This window comes from Sparus aurata, chromosome 15, assembly GCF_900880675.1.
Source record: "Sparus aurata chromosome 15, fSpaAur1.1, whole genome shotgun sequence".
NCBI classification, from domain to species: Eukaryota; Metazoa; Chordata; class Actinopteri; order Spariformes; family Sparidae; genus Sparus; species Sparus aurata.
In genome coordinates this window covers 6,071,107-6,097,397 of record NC_044201.1, presented here as the reverse complement: position 1 = coordinate 6,097,397, position 26,291 = coordinate 6,071,107, and the positions used below count along the sequence as shown (strand labels likewise).

Genomic DNA, 26,291 nt, shown 5'->3' with positions numbered 1-26,291 from the left:
TTGGTTTCTTTTATTATATAATTTTGCCTTTTTGAGTGTGGTTATAAACACATTTACTCCTCCACATGACTCCTGCTGCTCCCTCTCCCCCTCTCTCTCCCCGCCTGTCTCTCTCTCTGTCTGTCTCGCTCTCAGTTTGACATCACAGGTGTGTATATATAGCCGGCAGATGGATTCTCCCATGACAGGCTGCTTCAGCGGCTCTCTCTCTCCCTCTGCTCTGGCCCACCGCTGGCCTCTCAAATGAACTAGAAGCAATTCCTTGTTTACATTGTCTCTTCTGATCTGCCCAACCATCAGTTTATGACTGCATCCATTATTCATGTGTTCCCCTCCACCACACACATGCTCACAAGCACACACGGTAAACACATCCGCGCTGCTGAATGTGTTTTTAAAGCCTCCATGTTCAGGTGTGTGCCGGCGAGGGTTGCCGTTTGTGGCATCCGTGGAGGTCGACGCACATATCTGAAAAACTAAAAAAAAATAATAAGGAGATCACCATTTTGTCATATTTTGAAATCCATGTCTAACTTTGCTGCAGCTTTATTTATTTTTTTTAAGACTAATTCATGATGACATTGTTCGGTGTGATGCAGCACCAGCAACCCTGTCAGTCAGTTAGCAGTGTTTACCGCAAAGCCGCTGTGACAGGCTTTTGGTCTAAGGGCATTTGCGGCACGACGGAAAACAAATCTAGTGGAAACAGTGGCAAGAAGAGCTCGAAACAGGTACTGCTACTGTGAGACGTGACTTACGTGACATTCAGTAGTTCTTGGTGGTGTGTTTCTATGTGTGTCGAGTGTGAGGGATAGTGGGGCCCTCTGGCTAAGAAGTAACTGCTGAGCCCAGACTAGCACATACTATGCCGCCACAACATGCCTGAAATGCTACCGAGCAGGCACACGGCCAATCAGAGTGAAATCTTAGACATCCCTGTGCACGGTGACCCGCGTACGTGCACACTTTGCTGAGTATTTGCAACATGTGACAATGTTAGTCAAGAGACTGCCGAGGAAGTATGGCCGAGGGATTGTGGGTTGTTGAGAGTTTAAGACTCAGCCTGCATGTTCCCTTAGACATGCACATTTAAGTATTTACAGCTTACCATCTCCTCCAGGGTTGAACTTTGAAATGTTCCAGAATTTCGGCAGGTCAGCCTGCTTCCAGCTGTCACTTATAATCAGGCGCTGATTTAGTGTTACTTTCATGGATGAAATCAACGCTTCAGCATCACACTCATGAAGGGTACTGTAAAACTTTTTGAGTCTCCAAACACTAAGCTATTTAATGAGTATATGAAGTACAAGTAAGTGAATTATCTACTGCGGTACTGAGAGGCCCGACGGCAGGAGCAGATAATGATCTTATGACTAAGTCAGGCTTTTTTAAGACCAGTTTATTGGCATTGTTATGGGGCTTGAATCAAATTAGGAAAATGGCAGCTGTGTCCATGCCATATCATTATGTCATGTAATCCAATTTGACCAGACAAACCTCTTGAAATGGACGGGCACTCTCTTGGGCCCATCTGTAATATCGCTGCCCTTTAGCCCCTCAGAAATAACAGAAAGTTGCAGGTCTGGTTTGTTTTTGTGTTGCATGTGGGCATACAGAACAGAACACAACACCAGTCACCCCGGTAGATGCTTGGCCTTTGGTTGTATCTCAAAAAACAAACTCGCTGTTAACGCAAATCTTTCTATTTATTCATTTGAGTCATCGTTTTTGGATGTTATGGGGTCATCTAAACAAACGAGAAAAAAAAAAAAGTGACATGTACAGTACTGGAAAAAACGTATTTCACTCTGTTGACATGGCACATTATCTGCTTTGATGGCTACTTGTTAGCTGTCACTTTGAGGAGGGACACTGTAAAGTGCTGCATGTGTACTCTCTGCGGTCATACGAGCCTGACTCCTCGGAAAGGAGCAATGGGCCTCCATCAAGAGGGTCAAATGTTATTACAATTCCAGGGATTCTCTGTGAACGCCATTTGCTGGGCCTAGCATCGGTTTTTACAAGGCTGAGGGTGACGCACACAAAACTATACTCTGCCTCTTTGTACATGTTCGTGAAATCCAAGGACTCTGTTCCCCGAAAGGCTGTAAAACGGGGAAATCTATTAATTCCCCTTTTCTGCCAGAAGGATGGTGAAGGGCCTGCTTGTGTCAAATCAGTAGTGAGTGAATGGCTGGAGAGGAACAGCTGCATGCGCTGACTGTGCCAAGCAAGGCATGTCAATGAACTGCCATGCAACTCTGCTCACTCAGTCGGACACAAGACAGGATGTTCATGCATACGTTCTGTTGTTATCTAACACTCTCACACACACTCACACATGTTCTAACTCACATATTTAACATATAGCAGATGGATACCATCATGGCCTGTTGGCTGCAACTGCAGTTCTTTTTTCCCTTTTGCCCGCAGAGGTTGTAGCTTGTCATGAATGTGGACATGCAGAAGCCTCAACCTTCCACCTAACAGGATATTATTTTACAGCACGGGCTGATATGTGTGATCTGTTTTATTTGTTATTTGTCTGTTAAAGGTTAGCAACTGCTCACTTCACTTGTCACTGGCTAGGTATCTTGCTATAATGGACAAGAAAAGCAAGCATTTAAGTTAACCTTTGACGAGAAATGTAAAGCTAACGAGTTAGCATCGGTGTTAGCTTCTGAGTGTGAGATTTTCTGAAAGGCTAAGATCATTAGTAGCTTCTCCAACATTTAACCATTAGAAGTAGTAGCATTTTAATCATAGTAGTCCTAAGTCTGCGTGTTGTTCCCATCTTCATCTCCATTGTTGCACAGACATGACAGCAGTTACTGGGAGTAATTTGAATGCAGCACAGGGTCTAACTCAGGAAATTCTTCAATTATGACCATCCTGTAATAGCTAAATTCCTATCCTGAAATGAATGGGATTTTTTATTTTCCTAAATGCAGTTTAGAAACATTTGTATGTAATGCCAAAAATCCTAAATGCAATGATAAGTTATTTATCTTTATCGTCAATGTGCTCCATTAATTACACAAATCATCTTTCTTCAAGGAGGCTCAGAAGGTGAACAACCCAGCTAACAACCAGGCAGCAGACAGACCAAAGACCGGTGATGAGAAGGAGCCGGAGGCCCCGGCCAGCGAGGTGGGATGGATGACTTCCGTCAAAGACTGGGCCGGTGTCATGATCTCCGCTCAGACGCTCACTGGCAGAGTTCTGGTAGGTTTTCCCTTTTCTAGTGGATATAAATATCTCATGCCCCAAATTCAGACTCAAATCCATTAGCACACTAGCATGGACACTAATCATTTTGCCCAGCCCACAATTTGGATAAGTGCAGCAGTTTGGTATTTCCTCAGGCAGACAGACTGCAACTGGTTTTCACACCCAAGTTGGCTTTCCAGATTAATCCGCTGCATAATCCGCCGCTATGGACACTTCTACTCACCTGTTTTATACAGGTCCCACTGGAGACATACTGTAGGGCAATTAATTTGATCCCCTCAGATGCTGGTGGATACTCAGCCCTCGCTGAATCTCAGTTGGCTATTTGGCTGGCACTGTCCAGCCTTCTTTCTGCTGCAATGGCCTATGTGCGGCACGCTGTAACTCACTCTGCTGTGCCTCTGCCAGCTCAACCGATGAGTGTGTGTATTTGTGCGTGTGGGTGTGCATGCGCATGCTTGTGTGTATGTGAGGGGGAGATTTATTTGCCAAGTACGAGAGGTAGCATATGTGGTGTTTGTGCAGTAGGTAAGAGGCTGTCACTGTGGCTTTTCTCTTTGTATGAATTACAGTCGCTCTCCCCTGCTGGACGGTCCCTCCCTCACTATGCCCCCAGAATCTCTCCTGCGCTTGACAACTCAGCCAAACCCTCATGTTTCTGCAGTGGGGCCTCCTCCGTCCTGCGCTGCTTCATTATTAAAATTGAAAACTACTCTTCCATCAGCAGCACTTCTCATGTGCTCCTCCTCTCAGCTTAGGAAGATGTCTGCTAGTTAGCTCTAGTGAGCTATGATGACTGTAATGGCCAGCCCTTTCTTTCCATTAGCTACTTTGATTCATGGCCTCTTATTAGTACTGGGGCCCATTCAGATCAGAGCTGACATCTCCATGCTGGAAAAGATGCACTGGAGTGAAATGACCCTGACTGCAGTTGTTCTGTGTCTTAATCAGTTTTGTGATTTTCTCACAGAGATAAGATAATGAGGGTCTCTGTCTTTGCTGCTCTTCAACGGCAGCTTTTTTATCAGAGTGCTAAGAAAGTCGGGGTGTGGTCTGTGCCAGAAAACTGGTGCTTATGCCGTGTGTCTTCCCATTGCGTAAGTGCATCCATCACCTTTATAGATAGGAAATTAAAAACACTCTTTTTATCTATTCTTAGCTCTGCCTCGTCTAGCCTTCCTTTTGCATCCTACCTTGCATCAGAATATTGGCACTGGTGTGTCTGTCTTGCTCAGACACCCCTTTTGCATCTGTGGACCAAACGAGGCAGCAGTGGGGAAACTGGAGCGAGATGGATCCAACCTAAAATACAAACGCAGTCATTGTTAATGTTTGCCGGAATGTGACAGTTTCTTCACGCCTGGCGAGAGTTAGCTGGGAGTTGAGAAGGATTCTGGGCCTTTTCATGGTGAAGAAAGATGAAGAGTCCTGAAGGGAGCTGTCAATTTACTAAATGAGCTTCTCTTTCATCACTTCCCCACTCACACAGCTCCGCTGGCATGGACACAGCTCCCTCTCGCTTTCATCTTCTGCTCTGACTGAGCGCTTCCAATCTGCCCTCTATATATGTATGCATGCGCGTGCGTGTGTGTGTGTGTGTGTGTGCGTGTGAGACAGAGCGAGAGAGAGAATGGCAGTGAAAGAGCAAAGAAAGCTAGAGACGGACACACCAACGGAGAGACAGACAGGCAGTGAAACAGTGCGTGGTTGTGTGAGTCGGTGAGAAATAAAGCACCGGTTGCTTTAAAGGGGTTTCTAGGCGTAGAGATATCCCGGTGTATCACCTACTGTGATTTGTGCTACTTCTGGTGGGGCTGATAATTCAGCCCAGCAGGCTGTGTTTGCTTACGCGCTCAATCTAATGATATGCAGCACAATATGTACTGATGAAGCACGCTCTGTGAAGGTGAATGAGTATCTGCCCATGTGGGTGGAATGTGTTCGTTTGTGGATTCATGTAAACTAGCATTTTTTTTCCCCACGTATACAGTACATGCATGATGGCTTTTGTATCTTGCATGCATGTACGTGTGCGTGTGTGTGTGTGGGTGGGTGATTTTGTGGGACTCTTGCTCTCCCATCAGTGCTTCACTGCAGATCAAAATTGCGGTGAGTATCCGTGTACACAGAACCTGGCTGGTAACCATAGCAACTGCTGTGTAGTGGCGCTCAGTCATCTGACATTAGGGGGGTGTCTGCTTGGGCAGAGCCAAGCAGAAATAACACACACACACACACACACAAGCACACACACAAAAAAAACACACACAGGTGGGATTAAAGCTTGATGCGGGCTCTGTTCTATCCAGGTGGAAGAGCCAAAGCCGAAGCAGATTGAGACAGATAGCCTCTGGTAGGCAGCCCTCCATCCCCGTTCATTTGTTTGCCTTGATGACTTCACTGCGAGTGAAAGATCAAGTATACCCCCAGGCTTATTGAATTACCAGACAAATCTAAATCCACCCGTGGCAGCAGCTTGGCCCAGGAGTCCCCCATATTGTTTCCCCATGCTGGGCCGAATTACCAGCAGGCGAAGAACAGGGCCTGTTTTGTTACTGGTGCCTAATGTGACTTTGCCAAACTACTTTACTCTGATGAGGAAGGAATCAAATGAACACATATCCCACCCACAACCATTAAGACCAGACCACATGTGCCGCATGAGAATCGTTCTAGACGTTAGTGTCCCTGTTTTAAAGAAGTATCATTGCTGAGCCATAGGCAATATTCAGACGGTGGTCATTTTCCTCATTTACACTCAGCTTGGATAATGCTTCACTGTTTTTGTTTCAAATGTACCACTTGCCAATTGATCAGCAACTGAAAAGATGATTGTAATAAAACTTTGGAGGGAGATTCAGCCATCTTTCAGAGTTAAACAACACATTTGATAATCCATTACCTTCCATTAGTAAACGGCTAATGTTAGCATTCAGCAGCTTCTTGGCTAACATCACAGTTTAGATGCACATTACACGACAGGATAGAAAAGGCTTAAATTGATTCTAAAATATCTGAAACTGCATTGGACCACATAATTTAGGATGAGACTACATACATAGATAACCCATAACGTTAGCATTCTCCCAATTCCTTGCTACCCTAACTGTTTCTTCTTCTTCTAGGGTTCTAGTGATATTTGAGAGTTAATTCTCTACATGCTAATGTTAGCTGCAGCTATCGGGTCATTAAATATGTTCTTTATATTATGTATACATAGCATATATACATAACATTGTATTGTTTTTCCCCATGTCTCTGTTGATTTTCACTGTCCATTGATATTTCAGTTGCCGGTCAATGATACAATAACAATTTGTCAGATTTTTCATGTTTATAGGACATTGAGCTTCCCGCTCTTAGCGTGATGCCGGAGGAAAATGGTTTATAGGCTGTGGGAGCAGGAAGCTATTATTGCGCAGACCATGGTATAACAGTAACATAAGAGCAGCAGGTCTATTGTGTGTGTGTGTGTGTTCGGAGAATTTATGTGCACATCTTTGTGCCTTATGTTGTTTCAATATACAAAGGTGCTGATAATATGTTGTGTCCTCATACCGGTCGTATGTCAAAGTGCTCTGTCTTTGTGTAACCTACATGCATGAGCCCCCCTCCCTCTCTCTCTCTCTCTCTCTCACACACACACACACACACACACACATACACACACACACACACAGCCATATATCCAATTTCGATTAGGCTCTGTGTCACCTTATGTGCCTCATAAAATAACCCGGGACATGATTGATGCTAGCAGGAGCCAGTGTTGCTCTTCAGTGTGGGTCCCTAGCTTTTTGTATCGCCCATCACCTTTACAATATCTGCTCATCAAATATTTATCACCTCATTCACATATGATCTGCCTCCGGGGTCATTGTCAGTTGACACTAAGCTCGGGGAGCAAAGGGGAAAACATGAGGGGCAATGAACTTGAACATAATCGAGCATGATCCTCTGCTGGTAATGTAGTTGTCGCCAAAGAAGGAGAAGAAAAAACGAACAAATATTCTTACAATAATCCATTTTTAAAATGGGTTTGAAGGAGCCGTTTGGAAATTGATTGATAGGTGAAAAAGCCACTCTGTGGGGGCTTGTGCGGAGCAGGATGCAACTGAGCGACTAAGTGCCAGATGCAGCTTCAGGAGGAAGTGTTTCTGAGCCCCTCGAGACAGCTGTCCACACAAAGGCGCTGCATGGGGAACGTAGGTGAAAGGCAAAGCACCTCTGCTCCGAAAGTGGACGGCTCATCGGTCTCTCGACAAGCGTATCACCCCGGTTGCTGTGTCGAAAGACCTCATTAAGCACTCAAGGGCACAGTATCCAAGGAAATGAGTAGTCGGACAGCTGGAAGGATGAGTAGGCCGAATTCTCGCGCTGCGTTACCTCAGCGTCTCGTCTAATTGGATCCCGCGTTACTGCTACAGTGACAGCGTACGTAATCCCGTAATGTCCAACAAAAACAGCGAGGATTATAACCTATGAATGTAGATATTCGCCCTATCACTCTGTGCTGTAGATTTGCACGGCATGGCAGGTCCAGAAATAGGTCAGCCCTGCCATCTTTCTTAATGGGATCTTGGGTGGCAACCAGGGACCATCTGTTCTCATGGCCCGCTACCTAAAACCTATGGTCATCCCTCTGCCTTCCCGTCCGCCCACACACTGCATGGCACTCTGCATATTGACCCCTGTCATCTGCAGATACAACACATCTGGCTCTCTCTGAGGTGGAGTGACAACGCATGAATTCTAACGGCAGCCGTAATAAACCCCAACACGCTTCATTTTGTAAGAAGAGATTTTCCAGCAGAGCCTCTGACTGGAAGCACGCTTTTCCCCTTCACCTGTGATTACCCCTCTCTTATCACATTTCCCCCATTCTCGAGCTTATGTGTGAGAACAGTTGCTTACAGTGTGCGTGTGTGTGTGTGCGTGTCTTGGCAGGAAACGAGGTGAGATTGTGCAAAGTGTGTGAGGACACTGTGGGTACGTTCCACTGTGTTTCCATGTGTCCCGAAACATCCTGTTGTGCAGAAAATAAGTGTGAATGTGTTCTCTCGCACTCCCCGTGATTGCCTCGCTGCCTGCCCGGAGAACAGCTGTCATTCACAGTGTTCTACTTTTCACATTAGTGCAGCGTGTGTTTACCCCTATGTATGAGTACATTTCTGTCCTGGCAGTCCTTTGGGCTTGTTTTTGTGTGCATGCATGAATGTGTAAATGCAAGTCCTTGTGCGTCTGTTTGGGCTGGCAAATGATGCTTTCCTGTCGAGCGCGTGGAACTAATTCATTGCTGTCAGTAAACTCCTCGGCTCCGATACAGCTGTCAACACAGCACCATCTCTTGCATCACGCTTCTCCATGACAATAACCTCCTTCCTTTTGCATAAAATTAACGGGCAAGCACGTCTCTTCGTAGGCATTCAGCAGGATAAGGTCCCTTGCTACATCATTTTGGATGATTGCAGGAATGATGGTTTTACTACATGATGTTTGATCCATCCACAGGGATTATATTGTGATAATGATTTCAGCCCAGGCTCAGTTTAAGGTGGACTTGCATGGGAGCCTGTGGGTGGATGTGTTTGTTGCACAGATTCAGTAACACATACTGCTTATTATTATTATCATTATTAGTATTATTATTTATTTTTTTTATCTACGAATGTATTCCAGATATAGACCACATTCACATGGCAGCTGATGAAATGACAAATAATGAAAATCTGTAGGGACATCGGGCTATATTTCAAGGTACGACATCATATTTGGTAAGCCATTAGCTAATGTTACCATTCAACCACTTTCTCACTAATGTTACCGGTTAATTACATCCAGTGTGTTCACTTCTCCTGTGATGTTTGTTGATATTTTAGAATTAATTTACACCTTTCCTGTTGAATTGTGTAACACTATCAAACAGTAATGTTAGCTCGGACATGGTTGAATGCTAAATTCGCTTTCGTCTAATGGGGTATCAAATATGCTGTTTCACCTTAAAAGTTGGATTGACGTCTCTCCAGATTTTCACCAAATATAGACTTTTCAGTCGCTGATCAATCTGTAGGAGGTCAAACTATAACAATTTGTAGATTTTCTACATTTATACAACTTGCAACCTGGAACACAGTAGAACTGCAGTCAAACTTCCCACCCTGAGCGTGATGTCAGAGGAAAATTGCCACCGTGTGAATATGGTCTTTGGCAAAGCATGCAAAATTATATAGAAAATATTCAAAATGATGGTCAAAACATATGAAACTAACTTTTTTCACGACATGGAAACGGAAAGTTTTTGTCAACGTGCAAAAATCATTGAGTTTTCATTTTGTCAATATAAACCCAAAATCAAGATCTTCCCCTAACTTTAATCATAGTGAATCCTATAAATGGAATTTCGCAACTGCTTCAAGAACTAAACCTTAACCACGGTGATTTTGTCGCTTAAACTCAAGAACTGACTGATACAAACCCTGGAGTCTGGTGTAACAGTTTTGGACTTTGTATGCTCGCCAACATGTTGCAAGCACAAGAGATGGTCATGCTGAGAGTCACAAAAACAATTAAGAGGCTGTACCTATGTACACAGAGCCTGTAGGGATATTCTATGTATGACTGCTGCGGTGCTATGTAGTTGTCCATGTATAATGCAAAAAAAACAAAAACATCAGTATCCAAATCTGTATGTAGACACATGTAGAAGGATCACAGCATGTGATCAAATTGACATGTTATGATTGTAATGAACTTAATGTATACAGAATTTTTACCCAGTCCTACAATGAACATATGAACAAATCTATGCTCATACATGCACAAACACACTCGGCCCCTATCGGTGTCTGTCACAAGTGTCTGCGTAAGAAAGCGCCCATTATGTCGACGTGGGAAATAAACAATCAATAGCCGCAGAGGCTATCTCTGCAGGACTCGTCACACACGCTTCACAAACCAATTTTCTTTGTAAATTAATAGCAGTGGACACGGACAAATGTATAAATTTTTCACTACTCTGTTCAGCATTCGGTGACATGACACTTTGCTCCCGCAGTGTGCTCCTCCATAATGAAACTCGATTTTCCGAGCCAGTTTGTTCCTATTCCCTTTAACTCAAACTCAGTGCCCTCTGGCACCTCCCGGATGTCTCCTTGCCGCCCATCCATTTCTCCTCAGTTGTTGAGTTTAGCTAGCTGCGCAGCTTATTCATTTTGTCGTTTGCCATAATTTCTCAGTTCGGTCGATGGCAATCCAATTGGCATTGACTTAAATCCTCTGAACGGTGATGAATGGCTGTTTATGCTGAAGGGACGACGGGGGACGAGCACTGCAGCAGAGAGAGTGAGATGGAGGGAGCAGAAGGCGAGAGGGATGGGTGTGGTGCCAGCCAAAGTGTCTTAACACATGTACATTAATCACCAACAGCTATAGGCTCTTTGAGGATAAGGCATGAGAGGAAATGTATGGTAGAGAGCATAAATATGAAGTAAATATAAACTTATCAGGATGATGGCGTACGTTAGTTACTGTGCGTGAGTGATGGGTGTGGCCCTCCATATGAATATTTCTTGGCGCTGATTTAGTCCGTATGGTGCGTCAGCCATAAAATGCTCGTCTGTCGGTTGAGCAGTGGTCCAACACTTGGATCCAAACGGAAATGTCTTGACAAGTACAGAATGTATTCACGTTTTATACGTTTTAAGTATTCCTGGTCCCTAGAAGATAAATCCTGTAACTTCTCTGACATCTCCTGTAGTCTTTTCCCCCCTTCAATGCTATTGTTTATGACCAGATATATGCAAAATAGTAGCATTCCCATCAGTCTCTGTTGTACTTTGGGCTTAGTGCTAATTAGCAAATGTTAGCATGCTAACAAAATACTTGCTAAACATCAGCATGATATCATGCGAGCAGGTTGAATTTAAAGTACAGCATAACAACGTATCTCGTCATAAATTCAATTAAATTCAGTGACGTTTTTTTTTTATTGCTTAATTCAAGTGCAAAGTATAGAATCCCTTCTGTGTTCAAAGGTGCAGTATGTAAGAATTGGCCACCAGGGGAGGGGAGCATATCACCAGGGATTTAACTGCTTCTAACTGCAGCTGCTGTCAACTAGTTAGCCCAGTTAGCCATGCAGCCGAGTAGCCTGCACTGGGAGCTGGGTATTATGGTATTTTGAAAAAGGATGGGCTGAGGCCAGCTGGTTAGCATGCTAACTTCAGGAGATAGCTCTGCAACACACAATACATCAATGTTTTTAAGATAATGTGAAAACTCGTATTTATTTGCATTATTTTAGTTAGTTCTTAATGTCTAAAACTCAAATTCTTACATACGTCACGTTTTAAAACAGCAAAGCACAAGTACACTGAGAGGTGAAAATGTTATTTTTTATTATTTATGTTGTTATCTTTTGTATATATCTTAGTTAGATAATTATATTATGAAATAGAACATATGTTTGTATTTTAGTTTATGTAATGTTTTATGTAATGATATGATAAATGTTTGTTTTCAAACATTTTTATTGGGTTCAGTCTTTGATTTAGTTCTACATCACTGGATTTAGTTTTTGGTTCAGAATGTGTTTTCATACCACAGCCAACAGGTCGGCAGTGTAAAGGCAGCCCCTGGTTTGGGTTTTCTGGGCTGCCGCCACATACGAAACATAAGTCGTGCATGGAGCGGTGGAGGAGTGTAGCAGGAGGAGGAGGAGGAGGAGGAGGAGGAGGAGGAGGAGGTGGAGGAAAAAAAAAAAGCAACAGGGTATCCTGCCATCATCATTTCAGCTGTTATGAATTCACACGCTGCCGTCTTACTTAGCAAGCCGACATAGTGCTGCACATCCGAGCATGAATATATAAGTACAAGCACAGCGCTTCAGGATAGTATTATCCAGAAAACATTCCATTTGACATTCTGTCATGTAAGAGTAGGAGAAGAGTGCAGGGTGTGAGAAAAACTACAGCTAGAGTTACTTAGCAGTAAGATAAGCCAGAGAAGAAAGATTCAACAAATTGGATTTGAATTATACGCAACGGCTAAAAATAGTAGTTTTGTATCAGCTAATGGATAACGTTACTCACACTATAGCTTGCTTGTGGCGGTTGAACTTCTTACTCCGTTCCTTAAATTGATCATCATTACACTGCTTTTAAATTTGCAGCACACCAGAGAAAGTTTTACAACTCTGAAATGGTTGATCTCACTTTGTCCCCATGAATGATTCTCCTTTCAGCTCCCCTAAAGGCCTGCAATAAGTCTGAGCCGTCCAGCGGGGTGACTCATCATTGCTTGTTATTAACCTGTGCATTTGCCACCTGAGCCACTACTGCTAAAGTACCAATGACCTACACCTGTCCTCCCTTTGTCTGTCCCAGCCTTCCTCAAGCTCCCTCCCAAAAAGGTCAAGAGAGCAGATGCGGGAGTGATGTTTCACTTAGCTGGCTCCTTATTGGATCAAAGTCACCTGTGACTTATAAGGCAATATGTCTGAGACACTGTGGCGACAGCACATGTTCATTTGTTTCCTTTAGTCTGGCCCAGAGAAAAGACTCCTGCCCCTGTGACAGAAATGTATGTTGCGAGTGTTAGCTGTTGTTTGCGGGACCCGCTCGGTGGCGTTGCCCTTGGAACGTGTCGCAAGGAAATCCAAAATCACTTAGCTAATTACGAGCTCACTGTAGCTTTTATACAAGTCGTCTGTGCTATTAGATAATTGAAATATAGCCCCTCCTTGAGTCTTGGCAAGTGACTGGAGTAATAATATTCTGTTTACTTTTCACAATGTGATTATTTATGCTCCGCTGAAACCTCAGGCTGAGGAGTGACAAGGTGGTCAGAAAGGAGATTACATTTAGAGTCGCAGGCGCATTCGACTGCAGACTAGAAACGGAGAGATTGACTGACTGACAGACAGACAGACAGGGGCGCACAGCCACAAAGCAAACAGTCGTCAGGCAAATAGACAAATGGACAGACGGGTAGAAAATTGCGTTCAGGCACAGAGAGAGACCTAAGCAGCCAGTCGCAGTGGATGCAGACGTTCATGTGGAGCCCCCTGTCACCTCCAAGGACAGCGCTCTCCCTGTCTCGTCTTTGTCATGGCCGCCTGGTACGGCGCTGAGTGACTCAGTGTCTCTGGGATGACGCACACCTAATGGATCAGAACTTGCAGCATCACATTGATCCAACCACATCTAACACCGCTGTCACAGCCAGGCACATTTCTTCAAAGCTCTGCAAAAACAGGATTATGGACAAGATTAGCAAAGAATGAACATTTCTTTTGGATTTATTGCTGCCGATTAGACAAAAAAAGCGTTTTCCTTTTATTATTTCCACCGATGCACATGTGCAATAAAGAAGGGGATAACCTCCGTTTTATACCTCATTTCTAGCGATCCTTTGCCGGCTTCTAGTGCACGATTTACTAACATTGTGTCTCACTACCCTTGCCTGTATATCTGTCATTCATTAGTTCATATATAATTCATACTTGAAGGCTAAAGGAGCAATTCTGACAGGTCCCAAAATACCTCTTTTTATCATCCCTGACTGCACGAAGGAAAGACAAATTGTGATTTCAGTCAGAGTCTCCTTAGTGCAGGCAAAGATAAATCAGCATCTGCTACTAAATGATGGCGAACTGACCTGGAGGCTCCTGGAGGAGGAAAATGAATACCTCCCAGCTCCACATACTGTGGGTGTTGCCCTCTTACTCACTTTCTGCTCTGCGCTCCACGAGCATTAAGAGAATTTCCCAGAGGGGAATGATGAAGTACCAAATTATTAACATTCAACATTTTCTTGGTGCAAGGCTTTTGTATGCTGCACGTCAGTTGCTTTGTGGAGCGGGGAACGGCCTCCTCTTCTCAGTCTGTCTCACCATCTATACATCAGCAGCAGGTCTGAGTCACACTGAGGGAGATAGTGTGGGAGTGAAAGGATCATTGGAGATGGGGCTGACTGCATCCCTACCTCTGCTTTATAGGGTGGACAGGTTATTATTGCGGCAGAATCACCGGCGGAAGATAGATGATATGGTTCAACTCCTCCTAAAACCGAGCTGAGAGGCAACACAAAAGCAACTGTCACATAATGTTTTATATTGATGGGAAACACCTCCCCGCTGTGCCGCGCAGAGCCTCCGAAGGTGAATGATGGAGTGCCAGCTCTCAGTGTGTAGGCATGGCAGTATTATATGCTTCATATTTCAATCTTTTTTTGACCGTCCTTTGACTCCTGTGACAGCATCAGACCGCGGTCGCGGATGAGCTCTCATGTTCGTTCTGAATATGCTGTTGTCACTCGGGTCATGTTTGCGCTTCTAATTGCTTATCAGAAGAGTCAGCACCGTGGGGACCATCTGCTAAGCCAGGTTTCAGATCCGTTTACCCCCACTGGGATTCTGTTTCCTGGGATGGGGCGGCCGCACAGTGTCCCTAAAAAGACACATCACCTCCACCAGCTCGCCGCTCAGAGTTTCCATGAGATCATTTGGGGACGATCGCAGGTGATGTAAGAGGCACAGGAAGGAGGGGAGGGAGAGGGATTGTTGTATGAGTGGGCAGGTGAAAATGAAATATGGGGGGGAAAAGGTAATGAAAACAAATTCAAGCAAGATGGAAATTCATGTTGGGATTGATCTAGATAAAGATGTTTTTGAGTTTTTACAGGCTGAAATGCATAATATCAGCTCCTCTTTCAGTTTTATTATACCTAATTTGGTTCAGTCATCCTTGGGTTGCTTTCTTTCTGCGTACCACATTTATTTTTTTTTTTTTTAGACGTGCCTTTTAGGCTTTGCCAGGCAAATATTCTTACAAAGTCTAGTCTTGCCTGTGTGTAAATCAAAGAAGCAGAGACATTTTTTGGCTTTGTTACTGTGGCTGTCTCACATAAGGAGCCATGGCAAGGTGCTAATTAAATGGTTTGTAGGTCTGCCTCAGCCTCCGGCCACTAAATTGCATCAGCGTTGACTTCAAAGCCTCAGTGCATCAAAGAAGAACCAGAAGCAGTGTGACTTTGCTCACTTCCTTCTCCCGCTCCTCTCCTTTGACACCAGTGAAACATATTTTAAAGTCTTGCTTTCTTATCGGTGCGTCCTGTGTGCAAGGACAAAAGCCAAAGCATGTGCTTGAATGAGTAATGTGCAGTGTGTGTAAGATACATGCACGTGTGTTCATTGGGATTATCCGATATACAAACGCCTGCACTTAAAGCTGGGGTCAGGCACAGTGCAAGTGAAGATGGTGAGAAATTATTCTTCCGTCATTAGCTAGTTAGCTCACTTGGCTACATAGCTTGGTGACTCTGCCCGGACCAGACTGGGCTCTCGGACCAATGGGAGATTTCAAGTGTTTGCATGGCTTGCACAGGCGCAATGGGCCGCTGGGAGGAAGAGTTTTTCAGGCTCCAAGTGGGGAAATACTCGTAGGGAGCGGTGCCAGAATTGGCACAGAATCATAGCTGGGCAAGTGAGCAGCAGAACCAGGCATGCCAGCCAAACGACCATCATTACAGAGACCTTGAGACCAGAGAAGACTTCGATGCATGCGTACAGCTGTCTGGATTCGGGACAGTGGTGTATAAGTGTATTTCATTCCAAAACTGCAGGGGTAAAGAGGAAAATACATTGATTGGTAAAGAGCTGCAACCAGGTGTGAGAATCCAACCGCCATAGCTCCTTCACACGTAGGCTCTTAAACCTGCTCACGCGCATGATGGCAGACAACCCTCCCTACTCTCCAAGAAACGCATCATTTCTGCACTGTGAGATATTATTTTCTTTATTCTAAATGACTGCTTCTTCCATGTACTCTCCTGCCTTTTGAAATAATCCCTTTGATAGATAGATAGATAGATAGATAGATAGATAGAGTGTAGCCCAGTAGCTGGGGAGAGCTCCATCATGGGGGCGCTTAGATGAAGTATGAAAAGCATAAAACTGCCTCTGACAGAGGGGCTAAAGGGCCAGCCCATCACAGCCTCTGAAGACTGAACGGGGCCTTGGTTCTGTGATCCCCGTTTTATTACTTTGCTGCCGCTGTATGTGTCTGTCTGGCACATTGCATTCACAGTTATTCCCACAAGTGGCACATCACTGTGGCAACATCACATCTCCTATTCACAGGAATGAGCTTTGTGTCCTCTGTTGGTCTCTATTTTTATTACCTTCTCTCTGCACCATCTCTGGGCGCTTCTGTCCTCCATATCACCAACAACTTATTTAGGGGATTCATTTGGAGGACATGATGGATAATTATGGTAGAACAATTGGCTGGGAACCGGGAGAGTTGATTTAAGGCCAAATTTGAAAGTTTTTCCTATTTTCGCCAGGCTAGGGCAGTACTGGATGGCTGGTGTGTCATTTTAAAGGATAGTGTTCAGTTGACGACATTATAAAAATGCTACTACAGACAGAGCTGCAGGCTCTGATTCGCGCTGTATTCATGTAGCGTGAGTAGGTAGTTATTGTCCCTAAACCATGAAAAAGAAGCCGTTGTTCCAATTATATTGTGATCTTAGAATGAATTACGCAGAAAAATGTATGAGGTTTATGCTTTTAAATTATGTAGAGTTGCAACCCTCAAGTAAGGTGACAAAGCCCTGCTCTGTTGTCAGGCTGCTTCCTGTTAAAGCCAGAAAGACTAGTAAAGTAAAGAGACTTGTTGTTGCAGTTATTGTTCCAAACTGAATTAATGAACACATCGCAACAGCCCTCCCCCAGTTTAAAGTCAGGCATGTATATATGCAGGTGCTTTATGTGGCATCTCAGCGGAGAGGTGGATTGTAAAAGCCTAGCGTCTGATATAAAATCCTCAGTCTCAGGGGGAGCAGACTGGCTTCCACGCAGCAGACAGCTGAACTTTTCACTGACAAGTGTGTTGGCTATTTAATATTGATACGGGTGCCAGCGCTAGTCAACAATCAATCCCACCCGTAGACGATCATCAGAGGACTGGTGAGAGGTGGAGTTTGGCTCGATGTCTTCTTAATAAGGGTTTGGGCTCCGTGAGAAAGAAGACGAAAGGTTTATCACCTTGACGTCTTCTGCAAAAGTGAGAAATAAATTGGCCAATTTCTTAGTTTGTGATTATGAAATAAAAATGCGCTTGTTGTGGACACGTTCAACGTGGAGAGCTGTACTTAAAATAGACTTTCTGCAAGTGAGAAAGTAAAATCCTTTGCTTTCTTTCTCTGCTGGAGTTGGATTAGCTATCGTTTTGCAAGAGAGACTATTAATCATCTACTGAATGAATAACTGCATGACTTAAGTGGAATTAACAATATATACCCCAAAAGGCGAAGGAACGGAAACCATTAGCAAATTACCCTTCTGTTCCTCTCCCCTGCCATATCTCCAAACTACAAAAGCTTACTGAGGGCCCGGTAAGTAGCAGTGAAATTGAATATTAAATATGTTGGCTTTGTTTTCAATAATGTACAGTAGGAGAGGCTTCAACTCTTCACATCCAACCATCTCCTTTGGCGAAAGCTTTCAGGGCTTCAGCGTGACACCGCCATCCCTCCTGACGATGGGTGAAGGTATTAAAGACGCGTTAAGGTCATCCGTGGCAGGTTCCAGGCTTCCGCCCATCTTATTGACCGGGCCGGACAGCTGCGTGTAGGGCTTGATCTAATGTGGCAGAGAGCAAACAGCGGAGAGATACACCGAGATGCTGCTGCTCTCCGTTTTACACGTGGCCTGCCAACAAACAACGAATACTAATGCAGCTTTCCCTTCTCTGCGGATGCTAGTCTCAGCTTTCTCACCTTGCTGCGAGCAATCTTTCCGCCTTATCGGGAGCCACTGGATTGTTGGCGGGCGAAAAGTGGGCTGTGACGCCGATGATAAACTTCTCATTAACCTTCAGGAAATTAAACGAAACCTTGATTTAATTAGATAAAGATCATGTCACCGCTGCGTCTCCTCCCGAGATGAAACCTATGCGCCTGTGGAGGAGGGCTGGCGGGGGGGTTGGTTCTCTTGGTGATATAGACGGGAGGTTGAGAGGAGAAAGAAAAAAAAAACAGGATGTGATGCGGCCGTATTGTTTTATCATTCAGATAGATCCATTTGCCTTATAAGAAAGGGAAGCTGAAGTTTATAACTCCTTGCTTGGCTTCTCTCCTGGCAGCCAAATGCAGTCTGACAGTTTCTGGAGATGGATGAAAGGTTCTGCTGAATTCCGCAATATGCATCAGGCAAAGTAATTGCTCGGCATGCATTGTAATAGAAATGGCGTTTGCGTGATCAAGTTTTGATATTATTAACGATGGCAGGGATGATTTATGCTATGATTAAAGGCCCATAATGGAATGGTGAGGCAGTGACCGGTGCCTGGACAACAGTGTAGTGACCTGAATACATTATGACCTGTGGAGCAGATGGAGAGTACGCCACTTTAGATGCAACCTTTTAGTATTCACACAGTGGACTCTCCTTTCTCCTACTGTAGGTAGAGCGGGCATGTTTTATAGATCTGATGGGATGATCGTACCAGTTATGTAAATGTCAAGCCTGCTATTGCTTGATGCATCGCATGGTTACATTTCTAACAAGACTGAGATTAAAAATCGAGGAGCGAAAATAAATTGGACGGAGGTGTTTGCAAATCACAGTGAATTGACAAATTGAGCAGAAATACCTCATGTACAGTAATCATTTTATTTACTCGGATTGTAATGACGATTAACGTGATTCATTTGGAGCAGGAGTTACACCTTCAGCCTTTTATTCTCTCAAGCCACCCAATGGTTTGTTTAGGAGAATCTTGTTTCTTTCTCAAACTGTCCATTAAATGCCACATCTATTGTTAAACTCCATTAAATCCAGCCACTCTTGAGTTTGTATAAAACAGCACCAAAGGCATGCAACAAACCAGGGCAGTTCTCTGCACATTTGTGTTTCATTCATTCATTCATTCATTCAACCATTCATATCTTCTTCTTTTTCTTCTTCTTCAAAATATTGAATTTGTTGTTGCCCCAAGAAAGTCTTTAGCCTTGGCATTACTCACCTAATAATAAAAATATGTTACAGGTGACTGTATGTTCTGCTTGTAGCCTTCTTAACACTTTGTTTATGTAATTATTTCTTTATTCCGTTTTCAGCTCCCCTGTTGATATTCACAAGTCACAAATCAACAATGGGGACATAGGTGTTGTTTTGACTCAGGAAAGCTCGCCATTAAAAGCTGATTGACCCAAAAAGGGTAATGATACACTTCCAAAACAACTATTTTTTTCCTCCCACCACTAGAACGGGATGTGCCTCAAAAATAATAGGCAATGCATGCATGACCTAATCTGGCAAGGAGCTACTTTCCTCCCGAAATAGCAACACTCCTGGCAAATTAGGGCAATGGGAACTTAGTGATGGGTACTTAAAGCTGTTAAATGAAAAGGAAAAAACCTGTGTAGCTCACCGAGGAGGTAGCAGTTTGTTCTGTTGGCAAATGATCAAGCATCAGTGGTCCGTTTGTAAAGATTTTGACAGTTTCTGAGTAAAACAAATCAAAGTGGCTCAACAGCGACTGCTATAGCACATTTACTGCCCACAACAGGAGCTGGGGACACCTATGTCTGGACAAAAGGGGACCTAACAACCCTTCATCAGGTTGATTAGTGTTTTGGAAAGCTGGATTAGAGAGGAGACAATTGTCTGCTTGTTTTCATTTTTACATTACTTGCACATGAGGGCCCAAATACAATAAATTCAACAAGGGCAAATCTATATTTGGAATTTTATCAGAATTGCATCATCCACAGTCATGAATATAATATTTTTATTGTATGAGCGCTGCTTGTTATCTTTTCATTACATTTTTCGGTCGGCCGTGATAAAACACTGCTTATTTCAATGTTTTCAGGCTGGGACAGTCAGCATAGATAAGGGACACACACAGCTCCCACTGACTGGCTGCAAACTTCAGAAGCAAAAATGTGGAAACTTGCTTTATTTATTTTATTGTCTTTTCCTTCAGCAGTAAGACCACCATCTGGGTCTTGGTGCAGGATGCTGTCCTTGTCATGTTCCTCCTGCAAGTCTGCAGACCTGCGATAACCTGCAGCAAAAAGCCACACTTTATCCAGGGTTCATAAGTCTAGGGTGTTTTTATCACAGAACCAAATAGCAAGGTAAACTAATACTAACCTTAAAACTAAAACTCGGGTGAAACTGAAATAAAAACAAAAAACTAGAGGGCACCCCTTTAGCTCAGTTTGTAAGGAGTTCAATGTAAAATAAAAACAAGGCTTTGGAAATAAATATGATATTGTATACTTACATAACTAATTAAAGTGAAATAAAAATAACTGGAAATTTGCATTAAGTTTAGTATTGCATTTAAGTACATAATAAGCGTCCTTTTCTTAACTTTTTAAATCTTGCCTGACTAATACCCAACATATTTAAAAATGCCCTAAAACTAATAGAGCTACAGTGAAAATCGAATTTGTGGTTGGATTAATCGAAAACCATTTTGATAAGCGGTAAATTAATTTCAGTCATTTTTAAGACAAAAAAGTCAAAATTCTCTGATTCCAGCTTCTTAGATTACAACATATGCTGTTTCTTTACTCCTCCGTGTCAAAAGATCTATTGGACATCATCTAGCATTTTGGCAAATACTAACAATTGATCAATTTTTCATGTTTTTCTGGCATTTTATAGATCAAATAATGAGTCTGCAAATACAGAAAATAATCTAGTTGCAGCCCCAAAAATTTATACTAGACTTCTCGTAACTAAACTCAAACTAAACCTTTTTAAACTGGAACAGGCAAAGCCTTTCTGAAAGTGTACTGAAACTAAACTGAACTGAAAACAAATAAAAAAATGTATTAAAATTAAATTAATGAATAATACAAAACTGTAATAACTCTGTGACAGAGACCCTCCACTGAACTCCCACAATAAATCTTTGATGTGGCTAGTTCAGTTAGCATCGCTTTAACAGCTGAACAGTATCACTGAAAATAACGTTGCCCTCTAGCAATGACACATATGCATAAAGGGCAACTCAATGCAGCAGCAGAAGCTTCCTGTAAAGCTCCATTCAATATTCTGCAGATACACTGCACTTTTTCCAAAGGAACCATATAAAGCTTCACATGGTGGATGTCGTGTGGAGGATGGATATGATGGTTGAGTTGAATAATTTCCCCCTCCAACGCTATCAGCGCTCTTTCATGGGATGGTCACATGCATCGTCTCATCTCCCCCGCGCGGGCACAATCCCAGCGAGGGGTCCTCCCTTCTGTCTCATGGACGCAAGTGAGCACGTACGCACACACACACACACACAGAATATCATGCGCACACTCGCACACAAAGAGGTGAAGACAAGTGCACACACAGCGTACACGCTGTGGCATTTAAGCTCTTGCTGTGCCTTAAGGACATGGTCTAATATTCTCCAGCCCTCCACTCCTCTTTCTATTCAGCTGCTCTCTCTCTTGCTCTCATTCCATCTCTGCCACAAGCCATTTTCTGCCACCTCTTAAAGCTCCTCGTGTCCCACGGGAGGGCTATCTCTAAACTTTCTTTCCTCCCCTCCATCTCCTGCCATCATCACCTCTCTATCTCCTTCCTCTTTGTCTCCCTCTCTGTCCTCTTGGAGTCCTCTGCGAACACTCAAGGTCACGGCCACAGTGTTGATCTCTTGGGAAGGCTGCCGTTAGACACAGGATGCTGCAGAGGAAGGGAAGGGTGCCCTGCCCTTCAGGTATCTGGAGCGTCCTGTACATCTCGCACCGTTAACTCCACCTCAGTAAGGATGGTTTAATTCAGCAGTGACACAACCCTAATAATGCACACAGAGCTAAAAAAAGGTACTTTCGTGAATAAATGATGCCATAAAGAAACTTTTTTGGTGGAGCTTTTTCAGACAGGTTGTCGCGTCCGTCTGTAACACATCCCCATGGGCCTCCTCTTCATCTCCCACTGACAGATGCTCATTTTTAGGAGCTGTCATTCTGTCAGACCTGAGAGGCTTTCCTTCATGCCCACCCCCTCCCACCGTCTCCCCCTTTAATCATTGTGTCTGTTGCCTAGGTACGAAGATATGAGTGTGCATCTGTCCCATGAAGGCCACAGGGGTTAAACGGAGCCAATTTCAGGTGCACGACCAGTGGTTGTAGTTTGATTTATGAGATTGAATTCCTTTACAGAGATAAAGAAAAAAAATAAATCATTGTGTATGTGTTTGCACGTGTGTTTTGTGTGTGTGTGTATGTGTGTGTGATTGTGTAGAGTGGGGAAGATCTGTCAGTTATTTATAATAATTTCTTGGATGATATAAGTTATATAAGATGAGATAATGCACTGTACACTGTCTATACAACTCGATATGATTGTAGGTTTCAGTTGTTTTCATTAAATTGATGAATTGATTAATACCCAAACTTAGCAAAACAAAATGGACTTATGGATGGAAGTAAATGAACTTTAATAGTGCAGCAACTACTGATTATTCAACTATTAAGATGAAATAAGATGAGATGTTACTTTATTGATCTACCTAGAGAGAAATTCACAGGTGACACAGCAGTACAGAGGGAAAAAAGTAGCAGCACAATAGTAAGTCTCTAATGATAGAGACAACAATAAAGAGAAATTGGAAAGAATTAAATAACAATTTGAATAGAAAAAGTATATTAAAAACTATTGAAATAAGATAAACATACTATATACAGTAACTATATATGCAATATATTATAGATACGCCTGTGCAAATGTGCAATGTGCATTGATCTGATATTTATTTTCTTAACTTGTCACTGAATCCTTTGTACTGTAAAATGGTGAAACGTAGCCATCAGAATATCCTGAAACCCAAGATGACATGTTTATATGCCCAATTCTGTTAAACAAACAGTCCAAACCCCCAAATATTGAGTGAAAAATCAATAGAAATTACATCTTACACCTAATAGTCTAATCATCCTGACGACATACAAAAAAAATCTAAACACAAGAAATAATCATGCCTAAAACTGTTGTTTTGGAATGAGAAGAAATGAATGAATAGATAAAGTTATTTGTTTTTGTATCAGTATTAGTAATTAGGTTTGATAAAGTGGCCAATGATATCATTATTTGACAGGTACCAAGAGCTTGTCCTGCAGAGTTGACTTGTCGTAACCAAAGACAGGAACTGACAAACAACTTGTCCATGGAAAAATGACTTGGAACTTAACATTTTTTGAAGTTTCTACCTTCTACATTAACATAAAGTTTTTTTAAAATTTTTTTTTTATCAATATAATGCTTAAAAGCAATGCATTTCAAATGGTTGTTCTGTCCACCTGACACTGTACACATCTAGCAAATGTACTTTTATTATAACTTATATATATGTGACCCTTTACATTCATTCTTGTTAGTTTAAAAGTCATATTTCATTACAATACTCAAAGTCAATGTTAAAACTATTATTATTTCACGGAGTGTAGCTCTGCTCGTTTTGTCTCGTCGGCACCTGTCCTGTTGGCGATGTCGGCGTTCATTTTAAGCTGAGTCAGCGCTCTAAAAGGTGTTACATTTCACACCGTGTTTGTATTTTTCACACGTCAAATTCAGGCAGCATCCCAGTAGTAATGCCTTTCAAGTTTTGCAGTGTCGGATTCAAATAGAGAAGAAGCTCTCGCACCATCTTTGTTACAGGCAAACAAAGTGCTGATAGAATGGGGACTCTTTCTGTCAATCTCCTTCCATCAAACCAGAGTCGTGCCTGTTGCCTTGAAGCTAAATCCACCCCTCTCACCTTAAAGAGGAAAGTCCTCTGCCAGGCGCCACCTGTCGTGGCTGACAGGCGCGAGAGGAAAGCAACAGGAAGTTCCTCCTTGGGGCTCCTGGGGAAGTGGCTCCTGTAGTGCTCCAAACAATCATAAGTCATGATGCCAGCAACAGTATTGAATATGGATATTTTAATGTCACTAATGAGTCCATAGTCGGCCAGATTTGCTAGTGTGGCACCAGAATCTAGGAAATCTCAAAGTTCTCATCACTTTTCTAGACCCAAGGCTGCCGTCTGTCATCATCACATCACCTGTAACTGAAGTATGAAAACATCCCCCTTGAAAATCTGCACATTTTGATTTGTTTCTCTTAAATTGTATACATTACTCTCTTTGCAAAGCATAACTTAAAGGGATATTCTGGCCTAAATTTAATCCATGGTCTAACACACAGTGACACCGAGTAAGACCCCCCCCCTAGAGAGATCAAGTTTTCCGCCTTTGTTGTGGGGCAGCCCTGACGAGTCGATTACCGAGTGCAGCAGAGTTCCGCAGCTCAAGGATGAAAATGTATGATTATTACTCCATGGAAATGCAATCAAAGTTCATATGTGTCTTGCCTACCAGTAACCCTATCTCTCGAACTGTGTGCTGGGACCCTATTTGTACTGTTGCTGAAGTCTGATGCTGTTCTGAGCATTATTTGTGGCTATGAGTGGCTTCTTGATGGCGGTTTCTTAGTTGGAGGCGTAGACTGCAGTGTATTGTTAGCGTGCGGTCTTTTCTGAGGTTGCTAAAAACAAAGCTAGCGGTCGGAAAACTTGATCCCTCGAGGGGGGGGTCTTACTCGAATTCACGGCGTGTTAGACCATGGATTAAACGAACGCCGGAATATCCCTTTAAGTGCACGTTGAAAAAATGAGAAATGCGGCTGAATGATAAAGATGATTCTTGAAGGACAGTCAGGTTATCATTCTTCTACCGATCCTCCGTTCACCCCAGAGGCGGTCGCCGAATGACCTTGGACGTCAACACAAAGGGAGCTGTCTGTGGGAGGAGAAGAAGAGAGGCAGACTCTGCTGAAGCTTATTTCCCCTCCTCCTCACCACCAGACAAATCAGATATCAAAACTCCACTGCCTTTCTTTTCCTAAAAATAGGTATGTTAAGCAGCAAGTGAAAGCACATAAAGGCTTGTTTAAGTGTCCCGCGTTCCTAAAATACTACAATGGTGTCGATTGCGGACATTTCATGAAAGAGCTCTAGCTCATCTCTTACATCTTATATCGCCTTCATTCTTTTTTGGTCTTACCCTCTTCCCCATTAGACTTCACCAAAATTGAGTGCGACTGGGAGTCTACAGTGAATTGGGATGATGAAAACAACTCCGACACACACCAGCGCACAACTTACTCAGGCTTCAGCTTGTATCCTGCCTGTTTTTGTCCTCCGCACCTCTCATAATTCATGAGTTTGCATATTTCAAGTCGGGGTATAATTGGCCCCGTTCTGTTGACGGCCAAGCATGCCAAACTCCGCTGCGCTCTGCTCATCTGCTTTGCTTATGAAAATAGGGCCATTTCGGCGCTCGATGCCGTAATTAGGAGAGTGGGATTGTAACGGAGTGCAATTAGTATACGTGTCATTGGAAAGTCTGTTCAGGGGCGAGGTGTCAGCAGGTGAGGTGTCGGCAGGTGAGCCTCAGACAGTCTGAAGTGGACTTTCCAGTAGTTTGATAGTCTCAGACTGGATTGTCTTTGGCGAAGGTCGTCTCAGAACGGAATCTCTAAAATCTAAAAAAAATAGAATATATATATATATATTTTCTGTCAACAACATATATTTGTAATTCTTGTCCTTTGTTCATGTTGTGAAAGCAAAAACAGTGGGGCTCCTTTTATAATTAATTACCATCGACTTTACAGAGCTGCCCACGTTTGGTAATTCATGTCCGACCGCAGAGAGTGCACTGGTATCATTTGGTATGCCCGTGCTACATCTGTTCGCTCACATTCGGAATCGGTAGTCCGGGTTGCTTTATGCAGCGTGTGACCGGAATACAGAGTGTGCTTCTCCTCTTTTCTGACAGGATGTCATATCATACCCACACCTGCGTAGCCGTCTAGAGGCCCCTGCTATTTGAGGCGGAAAGGGGAGACCGTGATGTGTACTGATGTATGGATGTATGCCATCAAAGTTTAATGTAGGCGTCATTTGTTGACACTCGCCCAGCGAGAGGCTCACACTCTCACCCCGTGCGGCGACATGTGATTCCGCTTCCCTTCGTGTCTAAATCCGCATCGGGGCGAG

The 26,291-nt window shown here is 43.3% G+C and overlaps 1 protein-coding gene across 38 annotated transcripts in view; it reads left to right on the top strand.

Moving 5' to 3' along the window:
- Window positions 1-26,291, top strand: part of kcnma1a (potassium large conductance calcium-activated channel, subfamily M, alpha member 1a) — a 156,636-nt gene that overhangs the window by 37,202 nt on the left and 93,143 nt on the right. For 37 of the 38 annotated variants that reach the window (XM_030441949.1, XM_030441953.1, XM_030441988.1 and 34 more), the window contains exon 2: window positions 3,058-3,225. In XM_030441949.1, coding sequence (XP_030297809.1) covers window positions 3,058-3,225 — 168 coding nt within the window. The remainder of the gene's footprint in view (window positions 1-3,057; window positions 3,226-26,291) is intronic. The other variant, XM_030441951.1, reaches the window with a different exon arrangement.